Source organism: Thermobia domestica, chromosome 9 (assembly GCF_964235325.1).
Source record: "Thermobia domestica chromosome 9, izTheDome1.hap1.1, whole genome shotgun sequence".
NCBI classification, from domain to species: Eukaryota; Metazoa; Arthropoda; class Insecta; order Zygentoma; family Lepismatidae; genus Thermobia; species Thermobia domestica.
Window position 1 is genome coordinate 141864542 of NC_137462.1, and position 12763 is coordinate 141877304.

Sequence of the window (12763 nt, forward strand, 5' to 3'; positions counted from 1 at the left end):
ACGTTTCTCTTGAAAATTTCATCGCCATGAATTTCAAGTATTTAAGGAAACTCAAGACATAAAAAAAAAAAAAAAAAAAAATCATTGGAAGTCTCGGAAAAGAGCACTATGTTATTGAAAACCTGAATTTCTAGGCAAAATTATAAACACATTTTTTATTATTTATTTACTTATTTATTGTAGTCCATGACAGCTCCTTACCTCTGGCTAATTTCAACCATAAACAGCAGGTATAGTTTAAATTTTCAAACAAAATGCGTGCAATGCTTCATAAAAGACGCTATGTCTCATAAAACACATGCTCTCATAAAAATCTACATAACTTTTTACGCAATTTATCACGAAATATAGGGCAAATTCATCCTCTAATTCTTCACCGATTTCAACCTTAAGCAGTGGCGACAACTGGCAAAGCTCAAAGAAATATGCACTACTGCAATAAAAGCTAATAAAATTTACGGGTTATCAATGAGCAATGCTTCTTTGCATCTACATAAAAAAAAAAAAAAAAAAAAAAAATCATTCAGCAAACAAATGGTTTAAGAAATGTAATTACTAATAATGAAAGAAAATCACGTTGCAATTGATGAATTTTAAAATTACCTTTGCGGAAGCGACGAAGGTGGTGCATAGCTGGATGCTCGTCTATGTGCATCTCTTGCGTCACTGGACGGTGTCTGTCTAAGACGTATTCCCTCTTTTGGTGAATTCACATGGTTCATCACCTGACCACTACCTGAAACGATATCAAATAACTTTAATTACTATTTTCGGTATTTTCTGCTTATCTCGAAGTTTGCAATTTCGAAATGGTAAAGTATGTACTTTTTGTATTCATATTCATTTTCCATTACTTGTATCAGATTTCTTGTTCGAAACTCACTCAGATCGCCTAATACATTATGCTTTGTATGCACTTATCTGCTATAATTTTGTTTGGGGAGTGGCTCAATGGTAGATCACTCTCCTCTAATCTGTGGAGCCCCTGGTTTAATCCCAGCTCTCGCCAAGCAGTTTTGTGGACGTCAAACACAAGATACATGAGTTTTCTCGACGTTCTCACGTTTTTCATTCTACCATTTCGTTCATTATCATCACAGTCTCACTTAGACTCTGAGCATAAGGTGGAACGTTACACTTAAAAAAAAAATCCTATCGCATAGATAACTAGTCGAATTACAATTTTAATAAAACGGATAAAATGAACGTAATTTTTTGGTTTCCTTTTTAACTCAAGGACACACAAGTGAGAGTACAACAAATAAAACATATAAAACTTTTCTTTTCTTGAAAGAAAATAATAATAAGGGAATAAATAAGTTAAAGATTTTAAAAATATTAGGGTGAATTTGTTTCATGAGTACAGATGGTTAAAAAAGTATGTTTTATCTATTCGATTATCGATTATAAAAGTATGTTTTATCTATTTAGACGATTTCTTGTGTATTCAACTTTGATATGAATTTCTTTGTTTTCTTAATATAATATGATATGGATCGATATGATATAATTTTAAACCATTAATTCAAAAAAGTATTAACAAAATAAGTTGTTTCAAGATTTTGACATATTTTGAACTCACACTTTTTGTTCTGTTTCCTAAGTTTGTTTACCCCACTGATAAAACCGTCGAAATTTATCTAGATGATCTTCACAGAATTACTCTTCAAATATAACGCATACAAATAAATATAGTAGGATAATAAAATTATTCCATGTATTGAACTTTGAACTAGGTTTGCGTTTAATGTTCCGAAGTTGAGTTACCCACGTTTTGAGTCAATCAAATGTTAAATGAACGTATTAGAGAATGCCCTTTGGCAGGAAGAAGTGTTCTTCTTTCTCTGAATGCTGGATCATCTTTGTCATCTAGTCTCTTGCCTCAGACCTTAAAGGCACTAGTGAACTTTTACGTATTTTCTAATTTTGTTGCTAGCTCGTAAAGAGTAAGAAACATAAGGAAGAGCCCCTCCCACTGTTCGACATACAGTAAATGGAAGTTATTCGAGTAATGGCATAACAGCCAATTTGGGAGTACCTGGGAATTCATTTGGAAATCCTGTTGAGCTAATCGTCTGTTTCAGCGTTCTTCATTAGTTATTTCATAATTGATTGGCGAATGGGTTGGCATTACTTGTACAACTTACATTTACTCTATGTCGACATACGCAATTGTGTTATCTAGCGTGTTATCTGATGTCCATAAAGTTATTTTGTGGGCATAAGAATTGTATAAAAGGCAAATTACACAAAAAGAAAGACGAAATACGACAAAGTGAAACGTATAAGTAAATTTGTACACCCTAATATCTGTTATAAAAATAATCACATCATATTACACATTTATTTATAGCCAATTATAAAAGAATACTTATACGAGGGAGAATCAGAAACTAACGTTACAAGGCAGATATTTCTGGAGTTTAATATGTTATAGAGGAATGAGGGGTATATAGTAATTTTAATAAATGGAGTTGGCAACTGCTCAGAGTTTCAGCCACCCGTCATCTAAGGTGCTAGTTGTACATAAACACAAATGACGACTCGTTTGGAAAATTGGTCTCGCGAAGAAGTCCAGTCAGTTATTCGATTTCTGTGGGCGAAACATGTAACCGTGGCTGAAATTCACCGGCAGCTGGTAGAGGTTTACGGACAGACAGTAATGTCTCGTCAACAAGTCGCAGAATGGTGTCGAAAGTTTGCAACTGGTAGAGAAAACGTCACCGACGAGGAGTGCAATGGCCGACCCAGCATGGCATCAAGATTTGACCACAATTCTGATGGCAGAATTGGGAATGTCGTTCGGAAATGTTCGTCACATTGTGCACGATATTCTGCAGTACCGGTAAGTTTGTAACAACATGGCCGAACATGCAAGGATGGGATTTTTAACAGGAGAGAACCTTCAAACTCATCCCATAATGCGACAAGTGCCTCAACTGATATGGAGACTATGTCGAGAAATAATCTAATGTACGTAATATATGTTAGTTATATTAGTTGTATGAAATAATATATACACGTTTCATTGCAGGCTTTGTAACCTTACTTTTTGATCACTTCTCGCACATTGAAACAATATAAGTAAAAATACAGTTTATATGATAAATGGGATTGTGATTGACTGATTGGTGATTTAATGAGGACGCCAGCAACTGGTCTACTTTTATACATCACGACATTGGCCAACAGTGAGCACTTTTAACTCGAAAGGACTGCTTCAGTAAAACGAAACAAAGTAAGAGCAGGAATTAAATGAGATTTTAAGAAAAGAAAGAAAAAAATTAAAATTATACGTCTGAAGATGTTTTGTTTTCAAAATCGAACTACCTCTAAGTCCCAACAGCATTTTTAGTACTGCAAATGCATTGTTTATATTTTCATGCCCATTCCATATCTACTTGCATTCTTTTGCATTATTCTGATTTTGCTCCGTATGCATCGGGTAAGGCCTATATGGTGGAAAACATACGACAGTAGCAGACTTTTCCTTCCTTCCCAGACCATTTTTATCTGAAGTTGAAAATTCCTATTATTTATTTTTTGTAAGTTTTCAGTCAGAATAAAACGAACCACTGTCAAATATGACTGCCATAAATAGTAAAATTACACAGCAGCCTATACGAACAATAAGCTGATATTAAAACAAAATGTAATGACGGATCATTACTTTAATATGAATAATTATTAGTTTACTATCCACTGTGTCTGGTATTCTTTGTAATATGCAATTGAACAATATTTCTATCACCAATTTGTTGTAATTTCATTAACCCGAGAAAGCCCATCATAATTTTACCTTGAAAAGGCCCAAGGGATGCCTCTGAGACTCCCTGCTGCATATACAAGCTACCTGAACCCACCTCGCCCATTTTTATTAGTAGTAAATAGAAAAGGCTAGTCACTACTTTGCTATGAAATCATTTGTCAATAGTAATAAAAAAATGAACAGTAGAAGAGTTCATATTTCAGTAGGAGCCTCAGAGGCACCCCTCGGGCTGTCTCGGATTAAAATAGCATAATGTACTGGTTTTAATTCTATTACTTGTCTTAATGATCTGAACCAACGTCTGAAGCGTTCACGAGCCGTTCACGTGGATTTGTTTTGACGGAGATCAATATCGCAAGAAAAAGAGTTACGCCTACCTTATTTGTCTATAAGGTTTTTTTATATATATATACTAGTCCTTCCCGCTAGTCGAGTGGCTAACGCGCGCGCCTTTGCTGCACGTAGGCCTGCTTTGATTCTTGGTAGGAGGGCACTCAAATATTCTGGTGGTTCTGACTCCATTTTAAACTGTAGGTCCACGTCTCATATAGCCTTAGTGCCAAAAAGGATGCTAAACTTAACAAACAAACAAGATAAAATTAAATAACGAGGGAGCATAATTGAACGTGACAACATGGAGAAATTACTAGTACAACAGTATCAAGAAGAAGCCTGCACTACAATTATGTCTTGAAGTCAGTGGCATAGCAAAGAAGGGCTTCTCTGGGGTTTAACCCCCATCTTTGAACAAGATATGAGAAATTAATATTTATTACATTAAGATATGTATACAAAAATCATGAAACGACATGCACTTGAGGAAATTCTGCGTATGCTACTACATTGCATTTTTTAGGTGTCTTGCAAACACAATTTAAAATTTCGAAAATTTACAAACTACGGCATCTAGTATTGACGAAACAGTATTAAAAAACTTAATAAATGTTTCCCGATCTTTTCATATAATCCGAAATCTGTTGACGAAATTTATGAGGACACAGTCGTAGGACCCAAATTTCTGTACTATATAAAGATACTGAAACCAGTAGTAGTTTATAATGGGTATTGAGTGTTGTGAAAAATCTCAAATTAAAAGTATTCAATTTACATACAAAACACTCAGTGGCGGAAGTAACGAAAATGCCCCAAGAAATAACCGGCGGAAAAAAAAGAAACAAAATGACTTCCTCTCCCTCAAAAAACAACAAGAAAACATGATTTACTGTTGCGTGTTCAAATAAAGGAATTGTATCTTCAGTTCATCTGTTGCATGTTTTAATTAAAAACGAAAAAAACTGCTAGCTCAACATTTCAAACATTTCAAAATGAATTCCTACTTACCAGACACATCTTCAATTTTGACACTGGAACAATTGCCCATTTTCAATTTCATATAGTTCTCACCACATCACCTACGCACGTAGATCAATTTATTGACCGACTTCACTATTTATTTAATATTTGTACACGCGCTGATTAGCGGTAAGTTTTCTCCAACGTAGGAACCGTGATAACCCACGACACGTGTTTCAGTTTACTAACAGCAAGCACGACAGACGCGCGGCTGTATATTGTTGAAAGTAGAGCGCATGAAAAAAGATTCGATTTTTATGTCGTATCGTATACGATCGACCATGTGGAGCCCGAAGAGGTTATTTTGTACTCCCTACAGTTTACAGCGTGTGTATGTATGTATGGTGCACTTTTATTTCGTAAAATCCATTCTAAATCCATCTTATGTTCTTGTTGTAATGAGTTTACATACAGTATGTATAAATGTTGCAATTCTTTCTTTCTAATTTATTTTGATATGATTGTAATTTTCATTACTATTCTTCTGTCTTTGTTTTATTGATACGTTTTCATGCTCATTGTCCATTCTATGTTTAGTTTGCTGTCTCCTTTTCTCAAAAATGTTTTTTTTTTTTTTTTCACCAGATTCTATTGAGGTATTCTTTGTGTCAATCTGCCTTTCTCCCATAGAATATTGATCCTCTCTATTCATGCGTGAATATTAAGATTGGTTAGTTTTGTTTTTGTACGTGTACTTACTGCAGATCAATCATATGCAACTGTGTTCCGTGACGTCAAAAGACATTTTGTTGCATCTACATTAAAGCTCTTCGCTAAGCTAATTCCTATCTTATTTTATTTTATTTTTTTGAATTTCAGTTAAAAACTTAAACACACTGAATAATATCAAAAATAAAGAAAGTAAGCCAGGTAGTATCTACAAAAAATATCAACATTGTAAGACGATTCGTGCAAGTGTATACGTTTGCATGACAATTATGACGTCTTAAACTGCGCACCCGAATTTCTGATATATAAGAAAAACACTGAAGATGTGTTTACAGTGCCTGGCTGTTGTTAGAGGTGTGTTAGGTAATCGTCTGTGGTACTTCTGGCACGGAAAAACGGAGGCGTGTTGAAATGGGCGGACGATGAAGTTGCAAAATGTGAGACCTCTTAGTTTAAAAAGAAGCAAAATTGCAGGTGCGAGATTCTAGTTGACGCAAGTGTATCTCAAGTGCCCAGTGTATAAGATGTGTCTCGAGGAACAGTGTCATGGTAATGATTGCCTACAACTCATGGCAAAACAACATTGGCGAAGAGTAATAGTTGACGGAAGAGAAGCCTCAGTAACACACATTGGCGAGCACTGAAAAGGATTGTAACTAAAGACCGCAGAGCGAATGCTGTAAAACTTACTCCGGAACTCAATCTGCACCTTGAACAGTCTCGACGAGCACAGTCCAACATAAGTTGTTAACCTGAACATCTGTCGTTGGGTTGCAGTATTCCAAACTGTTTATCCCGTCTCTTAACTCTTAGGGTTAAAAAAAAAAAAATGTCAGGACCATAGAAATAGCATCAACGATTATTGGAAGTGCGTAATATAGTCCGACGAGTCCCTTTTCATCTTATTTCCAACAACAGGCCATGTTTACCTATTGCAGACACCTACGAACTCTCTTCTCTCTGCTCTCAAACAATACGGGGGCTCTGTGGTATCGGTCAGAATTTTTTTTTGCATTTTACGGCCAGTAATTACGTGAACATTTTAGGTGTCCAGTCAACGCGAAAAACTTACAAGAGTATGGATAAGCAGTCAGATCGCTTGATTTCTAGGCGCGTAGTCCCAGGCAATGTCGTCGATAGAGGCACATATTATTGGGACCCAACGTAAAAATGAATTGGGTGTCACATTCAACTTTAGTTTAAAAACAGAAGGCTACCTCCTAAAGCACCAGAAATAGTTTCAGCTACACTCATAGTAGTTCGACCTAAGTCACAACTTGCATAGCTCATATTAAGGAATTCGCGCCAATATACAGTATATACTGTTAATAAAGAGGTAATTGCTGTGTGATCATCTAATAATAACAAAACTCTCTTGTAGCATCTCAGAGCGGGACACCCGAGTTTGATGTCTGTTTCCCAGTGGAGCTCAAAATGTTTGGATCCCACGTTAAGCTGTAGGTCCAGGTCTGATATAGTTTCGGGCCTGAACGGGACCCTAAAGCATAATTCAACCAACCAATCAATAAAATCTTGGAGTTCATTTTCTGAATATGTTTCTATCTCAAAAGGAAAAGCTGGCTAGACGTTCAGCAAAACATCCAATCGTTTCATTCATAAATGTGAATATATAAGAAGCATTCATTTAATTCGTGGTCACCCTGTACAAATATGGGAAACTGTTTACCTTAAAAGTAATCAGCTCTGGCGACGACGCACTTTGTCCACTGTGATACGAGCCGCAGGGTGCCTTTCTGGTAAAAAGTCTTGGGCTGCCGGCGAAGCCACGACGTCACCTCCTGTATAATCTCATCGTCCGAATGGAAACGATGTCCACGTAGAGCTTTTTCTCATTTCCCAAACAGGTAAAAATTGCAAGGGGAGAGGTCTGGGCTGTAGGGCGTGTGACGGAGAACCTCCCACTTAAACTTCGTCAAAGTCCGCTGCGTCACGTTGGCCATATGGGGCCGCGCATTGTCATGAAGCAAAATCACACCCGCCGACAATTTTCCTGCACGTTTGGACTTGATGGACTTGCGGAGATTGTGCAGGTCTCTCCGTACCTGGCAGCGTTCACTGTCTGTCCGTGCTCCAAAAATTCCGTGTGCAGTAGTCCTCGAATCTCGAAGAACACAGAGGCCATGATCTTCCTCGCTGAGGTTCGAATCGATTTGAACTTCTTTGGAGAGGGACAGGTGGGTTGACGTCACTGCGAGCTTTGGCGTTTGCTTTCCGGTCCGCAGTAATGGCACCATGTTTCGTCTCCTGTGATGATTTTCTTCAGGAATGCCTCACCCTCAGCTTCGAATCTGTCCAGATGCGACTGGCACACCTCCCTCCATACTTTCCTTTTTTGAGCGTCAGTATGGCTGCGGGGCACCTATTGGGCACAAACCTTGCGAAAATGAAGCGTCCTGGTGATTATGGAGTGGATCAATCCGACGGTGCTGCCCACTTCCGTCGCCACCTCCTTCACAGTAGTTCTCCGATTCTCCCGGATGATCTCGTCCATTCGTGCAGTATACTGTGGTGTCGTCACCACGGGCTGCTCCGGACGATTGCTACCTTAAAGCGTCTTTGGACCCTCTGCAAACTGCTTGCTCCACTTGATGACTGCTTGCAGTGACAGTGCATGCAGGCCGTAAACACAAACCATTCGTCTGTGCATTGCCCATGCGCCGACACCTTCGGCGGTAAGAAACCGTATAATGGCACGCTGCTCCACTTTATCGGTCTCCATTTTCCGCGAACCAGCTTGTTTATTTTTCGACTGAGAACACACTACCGCGTATTTGGACGACGCTGACTCACAACTGTTCCTCTTTGCAGCTCCATCTTCATTTTCCTGTTCACGCGATAACTAGCGTGCCGCCATCTATTGAGCCTTTAAAGAACCCGCTACAAGCCAGTATAAGCGTCATTATATGTTTCGCACGGCTTTCATTCATTTCACGGGTGACTACGAATTACGGTAAGGTGCCTTCCATTTCAATTCAGGCAGAGCGTGTACCATCACCATCTCAGATATTGTTGAAACTTTTTTTATAGCAACTAGACATGTTTTTAAGAGACCCATATTTTTTTGTTTTGTCGAAAAAAATTTTCCCGACAAGTAATGGGCCACCAAAGACGGGGAGTACAATTTATGAATTGTAGAAGACATGGAAAATGGTCAACTTCAGAGCCTCACCATTCGGCTATGGAGACAGGTACGGTTATAATTCTTGTTGTGATATGTACATAGGGATATAAATAAACTATATTTTATTATAGTTTGGTTTGCGCATACGCACCTTTTTGTACATAAATTAACAAATGAACGTCAATTTATCTGAAAAGTCGAAGTTTGCGAATTTTTTTCGAGCACTTTCGGTTTGAATTTTAAAATTCTGTTTTCACGGTAGGCAAGACCTGGTTACCCGCTTTCCGAAAAAAAAAAAATTGTACCGCTTCTGTGTGCAACCGTTTTGTCGCAAAAAATTCGAGAAATTGTAAAATTTTCAAAAATCGCCATTTTTGGGCGCCATTTTCTCAAAATCACCATCTTTTAAAATTCTGAAATTTTGTCAGATGGTTCAACTTTACATGAATAATAAACACACCAAATACCATTCTCGACCAATGTTTCATGAATTAACTGCACCCTTTTAAAGTTAGCGAAGTTTCGTTAACTTTAATGTCACAGTTAGCAACACTGGGAACAATAAAAGTGCAATGATTTGATGATGTTTGTGGTTCACATTCATTAAATGAAGAATAAAAAGTTTTCTTGGCTGTTTTGTTCATTATTTTGATCAAGAAGACTCTCTGAAATAGTAAAATGAACCTCCCCGTACTCCTCCGTTTTCTTAAACCGAAATAATCTGAGGTGGAAATTGCGATTACGAAACACACAAATTTTATGTTTACTTGAAATGGCCATCCAACAATTCTGATGATCTACAAAAAGCCAGAACTATTACCTCAGTGATGATTTGGAATGCTCCAGACAAAGTCTCAATTAAGTGCGGTGTCATTAGTGATCGAAAAAGGACAAAAAGTTTAAAAAAAAATCGAAACGTTTTTTTACGCGTTCCAAAGAAATTTACTGACTTTTTAAACAGAACAATCCCAACATAAGAATGGGTCACTCGGAATTTTACAGTATTCGACTAAAGTGTGTCAGTCCGCAACCTGCGAGGAGAGTGTGTATGTGTGTGTGTGTTGTGCAAATTTTAAGTTAGCTGCTACTGCGTTGCTACAAATCAAAGGTGGAGCCTGTATTGAAGCTGTCATGAGTGACCTATTTCCTTTAGTAGTATGATCCGTAGAAAATGACAACCGTCTTCTTCAAGAATGTGGTGAATGTCCTGGAGTGGAAGGAATAAGTGTGGAGTCTTTAATTATTGATCCTGATGAAAATGAAAGTGTTACGTATGCCATATGGGAAAACAATAATCTCATTGAAAAAACTGTGCCACTTTCTGTTTTCGTATCGTACATTGCTGGTTTACTGTAAGAATTGTAATTCATGACTACATCAAGAAAATCCAAAGAGAATTAATTGCTACCGAAAAGCACCGTATAAAATTTCAAGATACAAATTCTATTTTACTTCGTGTGGACTTCGCTGAAAACTGGACTGTTATTCTGCAAAGTGAAATTCAGAGTTATCACAGGAATATGAATCAACTGACAGTTTTGTTGTAATAAACGACGATAAAACACACGATTCGGCTCATGTACTCATAGCCATAGACAAGATTCTAAAAATACTCGAAGAAAAGCGAAAATATAAAATATTTTATAGGAAAAGGTTTGAATACGAGAAAATAAGTGTCTACAATTTCTTAAACCGTGTCAGTGATTTCTGATGGTGCTGCATCCCACTTTAAAAATCGCTTTCAAATGTTCGAGATGCAGACAGGTCCGATAAAGCAGTGGTTTTGCAGTGAAACCGGCCATGCAAGGTTCTCTGCGACGGTATTGAGGGGGGGGGGGGTGTAAAGAATGTGGCAACGCGGCATAACCTTAGGCAAATACAGATACACAGTGTTAAAACCGCAGAAATGAAATGAAATCTTCAAGTTTTACGTCCGACGCTTATGCCGGTTAGGCTAAAGGAGACTGTGATTATGAGAAATGAATGAAATGGTGGAATGCAGAAAGTGGGAGGAAACGGGATAACCCTGAGAAAACCCATGAGCACGGTGTTTGTCCACCACAAAGCCCACACGGCGCGATCTGGGATCGAACCAGGGACCCCAAGCACCGGACGTGAACGCTCTACCAGTGAGCCACCGCGCCCCCACTAAAACCGCAGAAGAATTTCTGAGTATAGTGCAAGTACAAACTCCGGGTATTATTCTCGTTTTGTTGCCTGGAAATGAATTCGACGACTTCCGGAAGAAAAAAAAAGGGAAAGTATGCGGCCGGTATTCAACGAAGTCATCTTTGGCTTTCGGAAAATGGCGAAGTTTTTATGGCAGTAACGGGCCACCATGAACTAACTTCATGCTTCCCCCAAAACGAACTTCTGCAATTCAAAGTGTAAATCGGTTTTTCTTAAATCTGCAAAAAGGAACTTTTGTTACCAGTGGTGCGTAGCAGAAATATTATGAATAAATCATGAATTACGTGAAGTTGAAGTGCTGTTTATGCTTCCACATGGACCTTCAGCATTTGTGACTATCGACAATGTGCTACGCAGGGGCGGATCCAGGACAGACTTCTGGAAGGGGAGGGGGGTAATACTGCTACTTAGAGCTACTTTTAAGAGCTCCAAAATCTGAGATCGGTTTTATTTATATATAAAATAAAAAAGTTTCTTCCCCCTAGATCCACTCCTGGACGAGTTGTGCGTGAGCCAACATCTATTGGAGCACCTTCACGGTTACATGCTATTAGCGAAGAAGACACCAACCAAGTAAATGATTCGTCCATGTAAAAAATAAAAAAAAAATAAGTGAAATTTTGTTTCCGAAGACCATTTTAAGCAAGTGAACTTGAAATTTGTGCGTTTCGTAATCGTAATTTCCACCTCAGATTATTTCGGTTTAAGAAAACGGAGGAGTACGGGAGGCTCATTTTACTATTTCAGAGAGTCTTCTTGATCAAAATAATAATAATAATAATAATAATAATAATAATAATAATAATAATAATAATAATAATAATAATAATAATAATAATAATAAACATTCAAGAAAACCTTTTATTCTTCATTTAATGAATGTGAACCACAAACATCATCAAATCATTGCACTTTTATTGTTCCCAGTGTTGCTAACTGTGACATCAAAGTTAACGAAACTTCGCTAACTTTAAAAGGCTGCAGCATTCATGTACTCCTGAGCCTTCTCTCCGAGCTCAATTTTACTCTACTTGCAATATTACAATTATTTCTGCATTCAGGCAGAAAAACTAAGTTCCTTCTACCCACCACTAAGACTGAAAAATTACATTAAGAATTTTTTCTAGCAGAGGAGTTGGAGGGTATAATGGTTCATCTCTCAGAACCACGGAAGTGATGACCAGCCTTGTAAAGTTCGAGAAACTGATCTTGAATAGCTAGTCACTTGCCTTTTTAAACTATTCTGTGAGCTCGTAAAAAAATAGAACGTTAGACGTTACGATAATAAAGTATAAGGAAAACTAGCAGTCATTCATTTTTTAGATGTTTAGTTTGTTTATGAGGAGTCATTTTGCATCAATTGCTATGTAAGCTTTTTGTACTTTTCAAAGGTTTGCGGTCAACTCTGTAGTTCTTTTATTTCTGAAGATATTGATTTGAAACATAATACAATTTACAGTAAACTAAATGTACTATTTAGTGCTTAGTGTAATTTAAGCCTGCTGTAGGGGAAGTCAGTTGAATAAGAGTTAATGAAAATCCTAATATATCTCAAAAATAATGTATTATAGAAAGAAAAAAAGTCTCTCCAAAAGAAGGCTTGATATTTCGTCTACAAACACTGAAAAATACAAGGTTAT

The 12763-nt window shown here is 37.5% G+C and overlaps 1 protein-coding gene across 10 annotated transcripts in view; it reads right to left on the bottom strand.

The window, feature by feature from the left end:
* LOC145695073 (echinoderm microtubule-associated protein-like 2) overlaps positions 1-12763 on the bottom strand; it is a 438352-nt gene that overhangs the window by 86408 nt on the left and 339181 nt on the right. For all 10 annotated transcript variants that reach the window (XM_081771921.1, XM_081771922.1, XM_081771927.1 and 7 more), the window contains exon 3: positions 604-736. In XM_081771921.1, coding sequence (XP_081628047.1) covers positions 604-736 — 133 coding nt within the window. The remainder of the gene's footprint in view (positions 1-603; positions 737-12763) is intronic.